The 19,843-nt window shown below is 35.0% G+C and overlaps 1 protein-coding gene across 1 annotated transcript in view; it reads left to right on the top strand.

Moving 5' to 3' along the window:
* Positions 1–19,843, top strand: part of LRP1B (LDL receptor related protein 1B) — a gene marked incomplete at its 3' end in the record, with an annotated part of 1,802,496 nt that overhangs the window by 890,562 nt on the left and 892,091 nt on the right. The window contains exon 7 of the mRNA XM_082657914.1: positions 7,356–7,518. Within this exon, the coding sequence (XP_082514040.1) occupies positions 7,356–7,518 (163 nt within the window). The remainder of the gene's footprint in view (positions 1–7,355; positions 7,519–19,843) is intronic.

A 19,843-nucleotide genomic window follows, 5' to 3' on the forward strand; every position in this document is an offset into this window, starting at 1 on the left:
CAAATGGGATTGTTACATAATATTGAACAGATTTCCCTGTGCTATACAGTAGGTCCTTGTTGGCTATCCATTTTAAATATAGCAGTGTGTACATGTCAATCCCAAACTCCCTAACTATCCCTCCCCCGACCCCTCCCCCCTGGTAACCATAAGTTTGTTCTCTAAGTTTGTACCTCATTCTGTTTCGTACAAACCAGTAACAAAGAACAGCCCGCATTCAAGTGGAGGAGAATTAAGCTCTACCTTTTGCAAGTGGACACATTTTTTAGATTATCAAAACTACTAACTTCTTATCAGTTAGCTTATGTATTGCTAGTACTGTGCTGTTCTCTAGTGTGTGCTCCTTATAAGCTGTCACAGAGACATAAACTAAAGTGCAGTCTTTTAGTTCCCTCTGGGAAGCAACTAATATTTATGGAGTACCTACTACACGTCATTGTACTGGATTCTTAATGTGTGTTGTCTGATTTAATCCCCTGGCCACTTTGTAAACTGGATATTATATTTATTTAATACAAAAGCAGAGGCTTTTATGAAGTAGAACATACTCTAAGTAGGGAGTTAGGCTGAAGTAAATGATATACACTGCTTTACTTTGGTATAATCACACTAGAGGCCTTTGATCCAGTTTAGCCACAGACAGGTTTTGTTGGAAACACAAAATACTTTATAATTTAAAAAACATCAGTTTACCGTATTTAGAAATTGGCAGACTTCAAATGAAGTTCAGAAATACTTATTTTGCGCTTCTTTGAAACAATAAAGCATTTCTGTATCAAAACAGTCAGCTGAAATTGAGTCTTCTTTTTCAGGGAGATGTATACATTTAAGTCGTCATCTAGGTTTGTCATAATCCTTCTTAACAGGTTTTACCTATTTATATTATCTTTCTAATCTTGTGGATGTTTATATTTGCTATTTCTGGCTAGTTAAATATAGCAAATAATTAAAGAAAATTCAAGTACTCATCTTTGTCAATATATAATTTTCAAAAAGTTAAAAACATGACTTGTACAAATATTTAATGAATGTATATTAAGGAATTATTTAGCTCATTAATAAGAGAACCAGCAGGATGGTAAATCTGGTTCAAAGAAGTACAGAAAAGACTGAAGTATTTACAATCAGTGAAAGAAAAAATTCTGAATTAAGATTATAAAGTGAGATATAAAACTAGTTAATGTCATACTGGACAGTAAAACTGGGGTTATATTTACTACCTGATGGAAATCATTTGCATCTCTATTGGACAAAAATTTTTTTTAATGTCTCGGTCTACACATTAATATTTAAATTCATAGAGACTGGGACCTAATCAATATTAAATTGTAAATTAAACAAAGGTATATTCCCTAGAGGAACTAAACAGTCTTTGAAAGGGCCTATTAGACAATGGTCCAGTATGACATTAAACACACATGCAGACATTCCTTTTATAATTTTTCTTAGCAAGATTTTGACTTTGTTCTCAATTATTTTGTGGCATAAACTACTCTACTGAATAATACTTGAAGTAATACTTGAGTAGTATTATTTGCTAGAGCTGCCATAACAAAATACCACAGACTGGTGGCTCAAAAACCAGAAATCTGTTTTCTCATAGTTTTGAAGGCTGGAAGTCCAAGATCAAGGTGCTACAGGTTTGGACTTTCTGAGACCTCTCTCCTTGGCTTGCTGATGGCCTTTCCTCTATGTGCAGATAGCCCCAGTGTTGTCTCTGTATGTCCTAATCTCTTTTTATAAGGACATCAATAAGTTTGGTTTAGAGCCCACCCTAATGGCCTCATTTTAATATAATAATATCTTTAAAGATTTTATTTCCAAATATAGTCACATTTTGAGGTGCTGGGCGTTAGGACTTTATCATATGAATTTTGGGGGAAAACAATTTAGTCCGTAACACTGCACATATATTGCACTGTAGTGAATCAAAAGTGTTTAAGTTCTACATTCACCAATTCTGTTAATTAATTCCTTGCCTTATGATGTGATGAAAAAGCTGATGTAACATTTTTTTATCAAATTATCATAAGTATCTTCTTTTTTAAAACTTTAACCTTGAATTTTTAAATTAATTTCCACTGGGTACAACTTTAAGTTTTTACACCTAACATATATTGGGTTTTAAAAAGATAAAGTTACTTATATTTACATAATACTTTAACAAGTTTCAAAATACTTTCAATATTTTTTCACTGTAATTTAAAAGTTTATCAGTATTGGTATTTAGATTATTTTATGATTCAAAAGAAAGTGGTCAATACTTTCAGATGTTGTAGACATGAACAGAAAAGCAAACTTGGCTTTTGGCAAGTAAGAAATTCTGAATGACCATAAAGCAGCTATTTGAAAAGAACAGTGAGGGCAAAATCCTGGGCACTTTTGGTTGAAGAATGAATAAAAGGCAACTAGAGAAACATAATAACAGGAACATATGTAATTTTTTTTCTATTAACAGTAAAGTAATAAGGGTCTTACTAAAATTTTAGAGACGATTTTGTAATGTCGTAAAAATCTCCTAAAATGTTCAAGTTATCTATCTATCTATCTATCTATCTATCTATCTATCGCTTACTGGAACTCTTTGTTTAATTGCTTTAATTCTCTAATCTCAATAAACATCACATTAAAAGCAGATAGAAACTTCAAGTATAGGAAAAAGAAACAATGCCAATTCCCACAGTTACTGTTTGGCTAATTATTAGGTTCTTTAGTGAGACCTTGCCACTTCAAACTAGGATGTTGTTAACAATACCTATTGTTTCAGTAGCAGAGCATCTTTCTGCAGCCATACAGAGTTGAAAGAAGTTGTGAATGCTGTCAAACGTCTCTTTTGTCTGAATTTACAATTGCATAGACTAAACCAACTGCATGCCTAGCATGAGAGATTGGTCATTGAATGGACTTTGGCATATAATTTATCAGAACCCTAGGTATCTGAAATGGCATTTGAAACAGTGGGGTCTGTTCTCTACCTGCTATAATAATGCAACGGGAATAAAAAACAAAGCTAAGTATACATTTCCACATTTCTAGAGACAGAAAAAATAGTTCAGAAATTTAAAACCCCTGGCTGCTGAACTGATTCATGTACTTTGTGGAACATTTAAATGCTTATGTTTCCATAAAGACTGTGTAATTCAGAAATGAAACCGTAATTGATAGACTGACAATCTGTATCCAGTGAACTGCAATATGTACTTTTTGCTTGCCCTTGTAGGGACTGATAGAAGTTCCCACAAAATTGCTGCTTTCTCTACCTTGCTTTGACAATATATATATACCATTATGAATATAATGATGGCATATGCATCTATGTTAGTTTTTTATTGAAATATCATTCATGTAGCAACATGTTACCAAGAATCTTTTGAAGCATAGAGCAAGAAGAGCATTTAGGTTCAGATTACAGAAAGAAACTCTACTTAGCCAGTGAATCATAGATCCATATTAAGTTCAAACAAGGAGGTATCAAATTATAATTTTCAATAGATAAATATATGACTGTCATAAAATTCAGGAATGAATATAGACCAGAAATTTATGTATGGCATTATTGGGAGAACCAGCCCAATACTGATGATCTAACAGCATTAGTGGAACTGAATGCTTCTAGGCATCTTAAAGAAAAGGAATGTTTAAATGAGATCTGTAGTTAGGTATAAAACTGATCAGTGCCTCACAGGATAAGAGACTAGAATTTTGGGGGTTATCCTTTCTACTAGATAAATATCAATAGGTTAGCATGAAATTTCACAGTGTAGTTCTGAGCAAATAGAAAATACTCAAGTCAAAAACAGGTACAAAGAGCTAACACCTATCCTTCTCAAACTCTTCCAAAATATAGCAGAGGGAGGAACACTCCCAAACTCATTCTACGAGGCCACCATCACCCTGATACCAAAACCAGACAAAGATGTCACAAAAAAAGAAAACTACAGGCCAATATCACTGATGAACATAGATGCAAAAATCCTCAACAAAATACTAGCAAAGAGAATCCAACAGCACATTAAAAGGATCATACACCATGACCAAGTGGGGTTTATCTCAGGAATGCAAGGATTCTTCAGTGTAGGCAAATCAGTCAATGTAATACACCATATTAACAAATTGAAGGAGAAAAACCATATGATCATCTCAATAGATGCAGAAAAAGCTTTTGACAAAATTTGACACCCATTTATGATAAAAACTCTCCAGAGAGTAGGCATAGAGGGAACTTACCTCAAAATAATAAAGGCCATAAATGACAAACCCACAGCCAACATCATTCTCAATGGTGAAAAACTAAACCATTTCCACTAAAATCAGGAACAAGACAAGGTTGCCCACACCCACCACTCTCACCACTCTTATTCAGCATAGTTTTGGAAGTTTTAGCCACAGCAATCAGAGGAGAAAAAGAAATAAAAGGAACAAATTGGAACAGAAGTAAAACTGTCACTGTTTGCAGATGACATGATACTATACATGGAGAATCTGAAAGATGCTACCAGAAAACTACTAGAGCTAATCAATGAATTTGGTAAAGTAGCAGGATGCAAAATTAATGCACAGAAATCTCTTGCATTCCTATACACTAAAGATGAACAATATCAAAGAGAAATTAAGGAAACACTCCCAGTTACCACTGGAACAAAAAGAATAAAATACCTAGGAATAAACCTACCTAAGGAGACAAAAGACCTGTATACAGAAAACTATAAGACACCGATGAAAGAAATTAAAGATGATACAAACATCTGTGGAGAGCTATATACCATGTTCTTAGATTGGAGGAATCAAGATTGTGAAAATGACTATACTACCCATAGCAATCTACAGATTCAATGCATTCCCTATCAAACTACCACTGGCATTTTGCACAGAACTAGAACAAAAAAATTCACAATTTGTATGGACACACAAAAGACCCAGAATAACAATCTTGAGAAAGAAAAATGGAGCTGGAGGAATCAGGCTCCCTGACTTCAGACTGTACTACAAAGCTACAGTAATCAAGACAGTATGGTACTGGACAAAAAGAGAAACATAGATCAATGGAACAGGATAGAAAGCCCAGAGATAAACCCACGCACATATGGTCACTTTATCTTTGATAAAGGAGGCAAGAATATACAATGGAGAAAGGACAGCCTCTTCAATAAGTGGTGCTGGGAAAACTGGACAGCTACATGTGAAAGAATGAAATTAGGACACTTCCTAACACCATACACAAAAATAAACTCAAAATGGATTAAAGACCTAAATGTAAGGCCAGACACTATAAACCTCTTAGAGGAAAACATAGGCAGAACACTCTGTGACATAAATGACAGCAAGATACTTTTTGACCCACCTCCTAGAGAAATGAAAATAAAAACAAAAATAAACAAATGGGACCTAGTGAAACTTCAAAGCTTTTGCACAGCAAAGGAAACTGTAAGAAGATGAAAAGACAACCCTCTGAATGGGAGAAAATATTTACAAATGAAGCAGCTGACAAAGGTTTAATCCCCAAAATATACAAGCAGCTCATGCAACTCAGTATCACAAAAACAAAAAACCCAATCCAGAAACGGGCAGAAGACCTAAATAGACATTTCTCCAAAGAAGATATACAGATTGCCAACAAACACATGAAAGGATGCTCAATATCACTAATCATTAGAGAAATGCAAATGAAAACTACAGTGAGTTATCACCTCACACCAGTCAGAATGGCCATCATCAAAAAATCTATAAACAATAAATGCTGGAGAGAGTGTGGAGAAAAGGGACCCCTCTTGCACTGTTGGTGGAAATGTAAATTGATACAGCTACTATTGAGAACAGTATGGAGGTTCCTTAAAAAACTAAAAACAGAACTACCATATGACCCATTAATCCCACTACTGGGCATATACCCTGAGAAAACCATAATTCAAAAAGTCTTGTACCACAATGTTCATTGCAACACGGTTTACAGAAGCCAGGACATGGAAGCAACCTAAGTGTCCATCAACAGATGAATGGATAAAGAAGATGTGGCACATGTTGACTTACTTGTAGTGAAGTGGATGGACCTAGAGTCTGTCATACAGAGTGAAGTAAGTCAGAGAAAGAAAAACAAATACCGTATGCTAACACATATATATAGAATATAAAAAAAAAAAAAGGGTCTGATAAACGTTGGCGCAGGATAGGAATAAAGACGCAGATGTAGAGAATGGACTTGAGGACACAGGGAGGGGGAAGGGTAAGCTAGGATGAAGTGAGAGAGTAGCAATTGAAGTATATACACTACCAAATGTAAAATAGATAGCTAGTGGGAAGCAGCTACATCACATGGGGAGATCAACTTGGTGCTTTGTGACCACCTAGAGAGGTGGGATAGGGATGGTGGGAAGGAGACGCAAGAGGGAGGGGATATGGGGATATATGTATACATACAGCTGATTCACTTCGGTATACAGCAGAAACTAACACAACATTGTAAAGCAATTATACTCCAATAAAGATGTTTAAAAAAAAACAAAAACAGATACATTCTTCTAGAGTTGCACCATCCATCTCAGTCACTAGCACTAGCTTCCTCATTTTTTTTAAATTTAAATTAATTAAAGTGAAATTCAATAAAGGTTTGGTTTTTCAGTCACACTAGCCACATTTTAAATGCTCACTAGACACAGTTAGTCGTTATTTTCTTGTACAGCATAGACAATAGAATATTTCCAATATTGAAGAAAGTAGTATTCACAGTGCTCTTCTAGAGAATTAATCAATCTTTGAGCAATCCTGTTTTACATTGCCTGCATATGCCATTAAAAGAACATGTTCCTCCTTTTGCTTTATTTCCAAATATTGGATACTTTTTGTAAATAAAAGTATTTACAGCTCTCCTTTTCTACCTCTCCTGTTTTGTTTTGTTTTTTAAATAGGAGAGGATCTGAAAATAAGGGTTTACCTTAGTTCACAAAAAGTATTTACTCCTCTTACTACTAAAGCATTTAGCTGTGTCACTGAACCACTTATGCCCATGGGGTTAAATGAACTATTTGGACAAATGCAAAAACTAGGAGAAATATTTTATTGTAAATACGTATTCTTTAGGATTTAGAAACTCCTTGTCCTTTTATCTAGGTTATCCTCAGTCCTTAGATAGCAAGAAGAAGGGTATCAAGAGGTAGTCATTATTTTACAGAATAACTACTTACTTACTTTGGCATAGCAAGAAATTATCCTTGCAGGTTTTTTGTTTTTGTTTTTAATCATAAAACTACCTGTACTTTTGAAATATCCTCTGTGGTGGTTTGGGCAGACTTATGTACTCTTTGGCTTATGAAACTAGATTCGCACCTGTGATTCAGTGATTTTGTGTGTGTGTTTTTCAGATGTGCAACAAATGGCGATTGACTGGCTCACCAGAAATCTCTATTTTGTGGACCATGTCAGTGACCGGATCTTTGTGTGTGATTACAACGGATCTGTGTGTGTCACCCTGATTGACCTGGAACTTCATAATCCTAAGGCAATAGCAGTAGATCCAATAGCAGGGTAAGAAATTCTTCTTTATAGTGTTTGATCTGAAATAATTTCCTTTTAAAAAAATCAGAGTCTGACAAGAGTTGTGGAATGTAAGACGACAGGCTCATAAAATGTTTTTAATGTTTATTTGAGCAGTTGCATTGCAGTAAGGAAAAAAGAAGTTGTAATCTACCATCAGAAGGTGGGGCATACCAATTCCTTAACACATCAGTATTGCAGGGCTAACCTAAGACACAGATAACCCACTACTCTTCCAAGAATTGCTTTGGGGTTGCCAGAGAAGACCCTCAGCATAGTTTTAGGTTAAAGAGAGGAGACTTAAGTTATTTAGCAGTGGACCTTGTGGTTAGCATGCTTCAAAAATACTACCTGAAAGATGGACTATTAACAAACTTAGCTCCAACACAACATTTAGGATTTATGAAAGGGGCATAATATATGTTCAAGGGTACTAGTATAACATTAAGGTCGTCTTTGTTAGTTGAAACCATTTTTTTTCTCTAACTGCTGATGTGTAAACACTATATTACTATAGAGCTACAGAATTAATCATCAGAATCCATCTTCACTTTTTCTTTGACTTTCCAATTTTGCAAGCCACTCTATTGGTTAAAAAGAGACCTTATTTTATCTGAACTTCTTTTAGCTAATAGGCTCATTCATCTTTTTTTAATATTTTATAATTTTTCAAAATATAGGTACGCATGTTTAAATTTCCAATAACTCTGTTCATATAATTAGAAAATTAATATAGGAATTATGCTTTAGTTTTACAAACACTATGGTATTTTATAAAGTTCTATAAAGCCAGTTTTTTTTACCAGTAACTATTGGGAAAGGATACTTTCAAATTAATGGCATAGTGTAAAACTTTAGTTGGAAGAGCTGGTGCTTTTTTCAGATGTAAGTTGTAGCAAAGATTTGAAAACTGAAATATTATCCTTGTTATTATTGTAATCGTCCCCAAGCAGTTCAGGCTGAAATGTCTGATGGAACATATCCTAAACTGCCATAAGTCCCCATTCAACAAATGGGAAAATATTGACTGAAGAAACAGCTGTCATCCATATGTGGACTTTTGTCACTCTTAAAGTCTGATTGAATATTAAGATGCATCATCACAATGGTTCTGATTTTGACAAGAACAGCTTGCACGTAAGCGCTTTGCTAGGAAGGCTGTGTAATATAATTCTTGAATGTAGCTCTATTTGTATTTGCAGCAGATGGTTACTTGACTCAATCTGACTGCAGTGATGCTTCAAAAGACATGAGTAAGAGAAGTTGTATTTAAACTGATTTGTTTGGGTGTTGGTTAAGTGTAGTAAGGAAGAACTGGAAAATTACAAATGTGCTAACAACATTCTTTTGGCATTCTGTTTAGAAATATATTTGCTTGCGTGTTTTTCCCTGGATGTGCTAACTGAATTTAAAATTAGCCTTTAGATAGTCTTGTGTGTCAGAAATGTTGAGGTGAAGCTATTGTGTTTCTCCTGTTTTTATACCACTCTTATCCTTCCCCATTCTTTTAAAAAAAAAAAATTATGTATTTATTTGGCAGTGCCGAGTCTTAGCTGCGGCATGTGGGATCTAGTTACCTCACCAGGGATCGAACACAGGCCCCCAGCATTGGGAACTTAGCCACTGGACCACCAGGAAAGTCCCAATCTTTCCCCATTTTTAAAAACAAAGATCCAGAGACCCTTTTCAAATAAAACTGCCAACCTGAAATATAATATATGTGACACCATCTCCCTTTCTGGAAAGCAACATGTTTTATGTTCTCAAGCTTCCTATTTCTCCCTGTCATTACATGAAAGAACCATATTTTGTCATTTTTGTCAAAGGAATTAGGAGTAGAAAACCCTCACACTGTTTGTGCTTATTCTCTGCTGGATTCCTTTGGGCCCTGGATTCCTTTACTGTTTAAGTGTAATTTTGTCATGTATCATTTATCACAATAGGTTCTTTGGGATTTTTTTGTCTGAGTTTGCTCTGTCTCTCTATCACCGTTTTTCAATCCTGAATTCTAGGAATCAGAGGAGGAAAAGCTCTGCTCTTTTATAAATATAATCCCATTTGTAATAGGACACTTTTTAAAAATATTTATTTTTCTCTTAATACTGTATCAGAAATTTGGCTAGGGTTAATGTGATGCTATCTAGGGAAGGAACAGCAGGTTTTTTCTTTTCTTTTTTTTTTCCTTTAACTTCTACTTTTGGGAGTTCAAGGGTAATTTGAATAGTTGAGGTTAGAACAACTCTTCATGACCTACTGAAGGGGACATGCACCACCAGTGAAATTTCTCCCACCTTTTCCTAATCGTCTGAGGTATATTTCTTTGGCTCTGTCTGTTATAACTTCAGTTCAGAAAACATCAGAATGTCTTAAAAGTCTGACCCGACTCTTAGAGCTTGACCTCAATAGGTATGGAAATGGCTGGAGATTTGCCTTACCTCCCCACAGGCTGCATTGAAAAAAAATATTTTTTACTTGGCTGTACTTTTTTTCTCAACCTCCTATTCCCTATTTACAATATTATCATTATTATCATTCTAAATTTTTTTTAATTTATTTTTTACTTCTCCACAGGTTGCATATAGATTAGTAATTTTCTCTAGACTATCAATATGACTTGGGCCAGGCTCCAATCCAAATTTGCCAGGAAGAGATTGTTTATAAACATGTTTTATTCATTTTCTTTGTTTTTGTGATGTTGCTATTGACTCATTAATTAAGACTATTTTTCTGGAGATACTTGTTGAGACTTTCTTCATTTCAAATTTTAGCAATATTTTCTTCCAGTGGTTTCTTGAAGAAATTTCTAAAATTATTTCTATACAGTCATTAGAGTTTGAAGGTAGCATAGAGATTATAGTCCAACCAATATCAAAAATAGCTTTTCTGGTAGTTGTTATTAGAGCTCTGCTTGTTTAATGATTACGAATTTAATCTGAAGTCACTCTCCCTAGGATCAAATCCTGCCTAGTTACTAGCTGTGTGATGTTGGATGCCTCTTTGTATCTTTATCTTCTTACCTTAAAAATATGAATAGTGATAATCCACTAAAGGGCTGTTGTGAGGATTAAATAATGCCAAACATATAAAGCACTTTAATACTTTTTGAGTTGTAGAATATGTGAAGTTCTCTTTTTCATGTTGCCTCAAAAATAACTACTAATCTTTCCAACACTTACAGTACTGTTGTCAGTTGAGTGATGAGACCAATATTCTACCTCATTAAAGATAATCTTTTCATTTCCAGCCCAATTCTCTTTCTACTGAAAATGCTCCTTAAATGACTTACTTCATATAGACTAAATCTATTATATAATCAAGTACTGAATAAAAGGAGGGGAAATGAGAAAATAAAGTGATATGGCCTGGGAGTAAAGATGAAATGTATATGTGATGCTGGAGGATAAAACATACAGAGTAACTGTAGGTATAGGGAAGAAAGTAGCAGAGGAAACCATTTTCATAATTTATGTTGTGAAAGATATGTTTGGATTACCTTCAAGGTCTTTCAAAAGATAAAGGTAAAGAATAAAATCCCTTCACAGTTACCTTTGTCGGTTGAACTGTAGTTTTAAATACGAAATTTTTTCAGTAATAAACCATATAGTCTTTGAGTCTGATGAGGGTTGTAACTGAGGACAGGAGTGGAACTAGTATACAATTTTGGTTCTAGGGTGTGGCTCTAAGTTTCCTATTAAATTAAAATCATCACACTAAATTTCATACAAGAATACATTTCACCATAATTATCAAATCGTTACAACACTATTGCAAAAGAGAGGATCAGTTAATCCTAAGGATGAAAAATATTAGAAAAACAGAGTAAAATTGAAGAGATATTTTTAGGGATGAAGTTGGATTTGAAAATTTGAGGAAAATATTTTGGGGGACTTGAGGTACCATGTATAGAACTCATATTCAGTAAAGTTATGTGAGATGGCCAAATTGAGGGAGAAGGGAAATCCCCCATATCATGTGAAACAGCAGAAATTGACTATGTTCCAAGTACTATGAATACCCTTTTTCTATGTAGGATGGACTTTTGACTTGTTGAGAATGAATGGCAGAGTGATCTGTAGGATTTGTGAATCCATGACCGCATGTCAGTATTAAGGGGAAAAATGTGTTGTCTTTGTTTTCTATAAAAGCAGTCCATCTGCCAGGAGGCAGAGGAGGACTGAAACCTAAGTCTCAGAAGTTGAATTCACACAGAAGTGATTGACAGTATTTAATAGGTAATAAACCCTTTCTTAACACCCACCTGGATCCCCACTGTTGGTGAAACTAGTCATGGCTGAGAAATTAAAAATAGAATCAAAGTTAACAGCTATCGGGGAGTAGCACTGATTAATGAAATTCTAATCTGAGATGCTGTGTGAATGTTGGAAGCTAGAAAATGAAGTAGGTCTGCCTATGACCATGAAAGAAGTTTTGTAACAAGGGGAGCCTTGGGATAGATACCAAATTTTTCACATCCATGAGGTGGCCCATAGAGCCAGCCCAGGTTCCAAGTTACAGCCTGCACTCACTAGGCACTTGCAGTAGGACAGTAGAATTGTTGCAGAGTTTTGGCTATTAAATCTGTCAGGCTACAGCTGTTCCCCTTAATCCACAGTTTTGCTTTCTGTGGTTTTAGTTACTTGTGGTCAACCATGGTCCAGAACTATGAAAAAATTCCATAAATAACTAATTTGTGAGTGTTAAATGACTCAATGTTCTGAGTAGTGTAGTGCCATCCAGCTCTGTCCCTGCTGAGATGTAATCATCCCTTTGTCTGGTGTACCCTGATCATTAGTCACTTAGTAGTCTACGTTATCAGATCCACTGTCACAGTATCTCAGTGCTTGTGTTCAGGTAACCCTTATTTTACTTAATAATGTCCCCAAAGCACCAAAGCAGTGATGCTGAATTTGGATAAGCAAAAGAGAAGCCATAAAGTGCTTTCTTTAAATGAAAAGGTGAAAGTTCTCAACTTAATACGAAAAGAAAAAGAAAAAATGCCAAGGTGCTAAGATGTATGGCAAGAACAAATCTTCTATCCATGAAATTGTGAAGACAGAAAAAGAAATTCATGCTAGTTTTGCTGTTATGCCTGAAACTGCAAAAGTTATGGCTGCAGTGCATAAGCAGTTAGTTAAGATGGAAAAGACATTATATTTATACAATAAGATATTTTGAGAGAGAGAGACCACAGTCACAAAACTTTCATTACAGTATTATATAATACATTGTTCTAATTGTTCTATTTTATTGTTATTGTTGTTAATCTCTTACTGTGGCTAATTTATAAATTAAACTTTACCATATGTATGTATGTATAGGAAACACATACAGTCAGCCCTCCATATCTGCAGGTTTTGTGTCTATGGGTTTTATATCCAAGGATTCAACTAACCATGGACCCACATCTATGGATTCAACTTGAAATTTCACCCCATGGTTGGTTGAAACCATGGTTATGGAGGGCTGACTATATTTACTGTAGTACTCAATCTTATGTAAGAGAGTGGATTTTGGTATCCACGGGGGCTTCCGGAACCTATCTCCCATAAATACTGAGGGACAGCTATGTATATATATGGTTTGGTACTATCCATGATTTCAGGCATTCACTGGAGGTCCTGGAATGTATTCCCCATGGGTAAGGCAGTACTATTGTACACTGTAGGCAGATTAAAGCTACAGATTGCACCCCTACAACTAACCACTATCTACTGATTTGAGGATTCAGATGAATCTGAAGTTTCTATGAGTTTGAACATTAGGAAGTATCTAAAGATATCCCCCTATGTATTGTTTTCTCCTCTTGGAAGTATCAGTCTTGGAGGGTTGGATGCTTATCTACATTCGTGACTGCCCCTAATCTTTTGAAATTAATATTCATATTGTGATATGTTGCAAATTGTGGGTCCTGACTTTTTAAGGAAGAACTACCCTCTACACATACCCGCATACTTGCACATAGAAAGATTATCTATGTCTAGATAGATAGGTTCGATAGATAGATATTTCCTGTATCCTTCACCACTGCAATATAGCCATGTCTCATTCCCACAATCAGACGGAACTCCCTATTGCTCAAGGAGAGAGATGTTTCTTGAAGATAATGTAAACTTAGTTTCTCTCAATATCTTCTTGTATATTCCTCTTCATTAGAAGAAAACTCAGAAAAACATGGAAACATTTTAATAGCTCCAGTAATCATTCTTCTGAATTTCTGTATTGCCCTGCTATAATTTCCCTTCTGTGCATCTTGAATTTAAACTTTTTTTTTCTTTCTTAAAGATTTAGGAACTGCTAAAAGTATATTTTGGCCTGTTAATTTATTTTTGAGACCATCTTGGTCCTGAAGATAGTAGTAGTACTGAGGTGGGCAGACCTCCAAATTCATTTATACGTAAGAGAATGCCAAGGAAGTTACTTGTCCACTTCTCCTTATACTCAGTGGGTGATTAATGCAGTACAATGAAAACAACCTTAGTCTTATAAATTTGTATTAATTATTTCAAAAATTTTGCCTATGTGTTTTCTTACCTGTATCAAAATTCAAGTGGATATCATTATAGCACTAGCTATATTTCTATCTTTTTATTTATCTATAAGCTATCTAAATATCTATGTGCGTTATTTCCCATTTTACACTACTACTCCCTTCTCTGTGTGATTCTAACAATCTTGGATTTAGAATAGAGAATTATCTAAGAAATTGGCATCTACCTATTTTAGGCCAAATTACTAAGTGCCATAGGAGAGTTAACCTGCCACTTTTCAATCCAAAGTTCCTTTCAGAAGTTACCGATGTGAAAAGGCAAGGCAACATAAATATACAGTTATGTGTTTCATGGTCTGCACTATTTTGACTAAAGTTAGTGGTTCAGAGGCACATCCAAAAGTATAAATCCATATGAACTGTCTTTTATATGAGTTAATTTTTTTCTTCTCGTTAATTAATTTTCTCTAGGTTCAACCTCTTTCCAAATTCCTCCACAGACATTTCCTCAAGTGGAGGTTTATGTATGGCATTGCCTTTAATTACTGTCTCCTTCAGTTACAAATGATTATTCTATTATATTATAATTAGCCTGGGAATATGGAAGAACAGCTAGGAGTGACTTATTATGTTCAGTACAGCCTTTACTGGAACCTTAACCCACATTGATTTAACTCCCACTGTGTGTTCTTGAGTCATATCGTTCACAATGTCAAAATAATGCAGAACATTCTACATCTCTGTTCTCTTTGCTGTTCTCTCTCTGTCTCTTTTTTTTTTAATCTATAAGTTTTCAGTGTTTGTTAAACTTATCTCTAAATTACTGAGTTTAAGAATTAATTTCTAGTAATTATACTTAATGTCTTCCCAGCCTTCTAGCCACTCCCTATTAAAAACATATCTTCTCTGAATTCTCACTGATTAGTGCTGACCACTCAAATAGGTAAAGTAACAGAAAAGCTGTACACAGACTAAATTATGAAGGAATTTATTATTTCACCTAAAAATCTAGATTTAGGACAGTCCCTGGTTTGGTTAATTTATTGGCTCAACAATAGCATTAACCACCTGGGTTCCTCCTACCTCTTCATTCTGTGATGTTATCTTTAGTGTGTGCTTTTCAAATTAATACCTCTATGGTCATAAGACGGCTACTGAAGTTTCAGGGATCCCATGTAGAAACATGGATTCAGTTAAAAAAATAGCATTATTTCTTCCTTGGGTATAGAAGAGTTCCCAAAGCAGATATTCCCTCGTGTCTTCTTGGTCACAGCTGGGTACATGCCAACCTAAATGAGACAGCAATAGACAATTTTTACCATCTGCACACGAAAGACAGTGCGACATGGGAGTGAATATATGATAACGTAGAAGAATGAAAAATGGATTATGAACCAACATCATCTTCTACAGACACTGTATTATGATAGTCCTTTCTCATGTGCAGCCCTTTGTCTTTGTTCTTCTCAGGCACTGAGGGACCTCTTTTCACTTAGCTAAACCTGTTTGGAATATGTACAAATATTATTTTCCAACCCTTCATTTCACCTTCTCTGAGAGTTCCTCCATTTCCTTTTAGCCCAGATTGTTAAAACTCTTTCTGAGGAATATTTTTCTTATCACTTTTCAAGGCAAGTTACAGTTGATTTTTGTTTCTTTGCTTTCTGTAACTTTTTCTACAATACTGAGAAGAGGCTAGGGTGGGGACACTGTGGATAGCACTCCACTATGTCTTTAAAGATATAGTTTAAGAAGCTGATGGGAGCTTTTATTCTATCAGATTTTCTAACACTTTTGCAAGCTATGTGAACATTTCTAAGCCACTGGGGTAATATTAAGTAAATTATTGTTTCACTTATAAAATGATTCTAAGGTGGCATGAAAGCTTTCTTACTCTCTGCCCAAGACTAGTTTACCTACTGGAAGAAGTTGTGCTGTTACTAGAAAAGAATAATTTTATATTTTCAATTAGTTAAAATTTATTTCTAATTGTTTGCTACATGCAAAGTTCTATGAAAACAAGAGGTAGTAATAAGCCAGTGTTACTGCTTTTGAAAATAAATGGACAACTTTCCTGTAGCACTCAGGTTTGATCAGGGCATCAAAGATAATGATATAATCTATTCTCTTATGGAGCTTGGAGTATAGCAGAGTTATGCATCAAATATCAACTATTACAATCAGGAGATACGGCTACTATAGCTTACCCCTCAAACTTATAGATAATACACAAAATATTAAACAGTAATTTATTTGTCATTTCTGAGATAAATAATGGATCGGGCATAAATGTTACTAAAAAATATTTTTTTGAGAGAATCTTGGTTTGTAAACACCACAAAGGAAAGGACAAAATTTAAAAACAATAAAATAAGTACTTGAACACATAACATAAATTCAGGATTTTACCATATACATTATAATCACATTAAACTAAAAAAAAAAAAAAAAACAGGAACAAAAAGTAAAAACAACATTCAGCTTTTATGCTGAGTTAAATTTTGTTCTGCTTAATTGCTGAGCCTTGCACGATATTGAACCAAATTTGATATTTTCCCTTGAGCCAGACTGTCAGTGGTTTGATTTGGGAGAAATTAACCTGGCTTTTAGAGTCAGAGTGAATGCTTCCCAATGTCAAGTGATTTTTACTCAACATTTTTTTTTTTAATCATGCAAAGGGAAAAGGCAAATCTTGATAGTCTTTGGTATTCTTTCGGTTTTAGTTAGATAATTGTCTTTGTTAGCACTTGTAAAAATTGTGCTTAGGCAGGGGACATCACACTTCCTTATTACAAGCTACAGTCATCAAAAGATCATGGTAATGGAATAAAAATAGACACATAGACCAATGGAACAGAATTGAGAGCCCAGAAATAAACCCAAGCATATACGGTCAACTGATATTTTTGACAAGGGAGCCAAGAGTACTTAATGGAGAAGAGATAATCTCTTCGATAAATAGTGCTAGGATAATTGGATATTCATATGTAAACTAATGAGGCTGGACCCATATCTTATATAACTCACAAAAATTAACTCAAAATGCATTAAAGACTTAAATGTAATACCTGAAACCATGAAATTCCTAAAAGAAAACATAGGAATAAAACTACTTGACAGGGGTCTTGGCAATCAGTTTTTTAATATGACACCTAAAGCACAAGCAACAAAATAAAAAATAAACAAGTGGAAGTACATCAAACTTAAAAGTTTCTGAATAGTAAAAGAAACCATCAACAAAGTGAAAAGACAACCTACAGAATGAGAAAAAATATTTGCAAACAATATATATGTGGTTAATATCCAAAAATATATAAATAACTCATACAACTCAATAGCAGAAAAACCAACCCAATTCAAAAATGGGCAAAGGACATGCAGTTGCTTGCCCATGACAACACCATAGGATGAAAGTGGGAGCGTACATTTCCAATGAATACTTTGCCATCTCAGCCAAAGTCTTCTCATCTGTTACCAAATAACCATATGCATTCTTCTTCCCATACATAGAATCCACTACAATTAAGTCAAAGTAGAGGATCTGTAGGTGATGTGCAGTCCTCTCTATCGAGTCCTTTTGTTGCTCCTTGTTGTACAGCAAAGTATGAACCAAAAGACACGTTATATAAATTGATGGACCAGTGATAAAATAGCAAAAAAAATCCATTTAGAAGGAAGCAGACAGTAGTCATTGGGACAGAGCAGTAATGGAGTCTGCCAGGCAAGGAAAGCGAAGACCGTCTGTTTCAGGGAATGTTTCAGGGAAAACTTCTTTTCCCAGAAACACTTCCCCTTGTCCATTGTTCTTTATCTATGCGTCCACTGGGAGGTTCTTTCTAGTCTGCTGTGCTGAATGCTACATCTAAAGTTGGCATAGGGGAATATCCTCTCCCTTGGGGGTATTTCACAGATTGTTTTTTGTTCCTTTCAAGTTGCTTTTAAGGTTTGAAGAGACAAAGGATCTTGTAAACCAGGCTCTTGGCTTTTGAAGTTACAAATTCCCTTGAAAATTAGTAGATTCTTTTTATTTCTTTGCTTCCCATTACTTCTATATACCAATAACCACACTTGATTATAGTTTAGAAATAATTATCAAATTATTTCTTTCCACCTCACTTTCTTGGTTTTCTCTTTCAGCATATTGGTGGTCACTTTGAGGCCTGAAAACAATGATTCAGTGGGAAACAAATACTTTTTGTCTGAAGGATAAATTCCTTCAGAAGGAATCTGAGAAGTCTTAATTGGCTTTTGTTGCTCAAAGCCATTTGCAAGATTTTTTCTTACTATTCAGGTTCTAGAAGCAGTTGGCTTTTTGAGACCTGGGAGACCCCAGTTTTGGCTTCCCTTTCATTTTTTGCTATCAGACAGGCAATTCTAACTTAGACTCTTTTTTTTTTTTTTTTTTTTGGTAATATCTTACCAAAAAAAGCATGCAGTGACTAATACAACTACTATTATACTTTTAAACTTCTTCCTTTAAACCCACAATGCTCAATAAGCACTCGTTTTTCCTTCCAAGATATTCTCCAAGATTTTACAAAGGACATTTTTAGTCAAGTATTTTAACCTTGAGTATTTTCAGTCCTGAACAATTACCCTGCTGCTGCTGCCTTACCATTAAGCCAATGTTATGCAGTCTAGATTCTTTATTTATTTATTTTGCGGTACGCGGGCCTCTCACTGCTGTGGCCTCTCCCGTTGCGGAGCACAGGCTCCGGACGCGCAGGCTCAGCGGCCATGGCTCACGGGCCCAGCTGCTCCGCGGCATGTGGGATCTTCCCGGACTGGAGCACGAACTCGTGTCCCCTGCATCGGCAGGCGGAATCTCAACCACTGCGCCACCAGGGAAGCCCTTGCTTATAATTTTAAGAGCAAAAACTTTTCATAATAAACTAATAGTGTTTGAAGGGCATTATTAACATATCATTAGTTTATGTAAATCTAACATTGCCTACATTAAAATAATATCCACAGTGAAACTACAAAAGCAAAAGGAAAAGTTACTTCCTTAACTTTTAAACGGTTAAATTACTTCTATAGTGTAAGTTAGAAAAGAGCTTGGGTTCTCTTTGAAGGCAGAGCCAATTCGTCTGTTTGCTCAGCACTCAATGATTGTGGAGATGTTAGTCAACAAAAAAAGAAGTACTAATGGTTTTTGGAAACATTAGCCTGAGAACCATTTTCCATTTAGTCTGTAGTTAGTTAATCGAGTGTATGTTCATTTGTCCATACAAGCTATAAAATCCTACAATGACGATGTAATTATAATTAACATTGCTGACCAGTTAAAACGCGTAAACAGTAGTATGCCCATCATTATGCAGTCTCTATTTGCTGACATTTCCAGTTATGCCAGATGGTGAATTTAATGATGGTGCCTTGTGGTGCTTCTAATGATTTTTGTGCCTGCTGGTAATTTTATAGGGCCTGTCATATCATAGAAGGCTGAAGGGTGACTTAATAATGATCTTCAAGCATATGAAGGGTCTTTGAAGTTTATGGTTATGCAGTGACCAGCTGTTACTCATTCAAACAAGAATTAGTAGATTTTAAATGTAGACAGAGAGATTTAACTGAGATGTGAAGTAGAACCTCCTGACACTTAAAGATGTTATGGAGAGTAATGGTGAGAGATGCTACAGAATATATTCTTTTTTCTAGAGGATAGAATATGCTGATTTATATGAAATCTAAGTTTGCTCTTATTGTGTGGTTGATATTTCAGTTTCCTTTCACATCTATGAATGTGTATTTTTCATACTCCAGCACTAACTGGGTTGGAATCCTGGTTTTGACTTATTATACCTGTGAATTCAGGTAAATTAGTTA

This window comes from Grampus griseus (assembly GCF_964374135.1).
Source record: "Grampus griseus genome assembly, chromosome: 7".
In the NCBI taxonomy this organism is placed as follows: domain Eukaryota; kingdom Metazoa; phylum Chordata; class Mammalia; order Artiodactyla; family Delphinidae; genus Grampus; species Grampus griseus.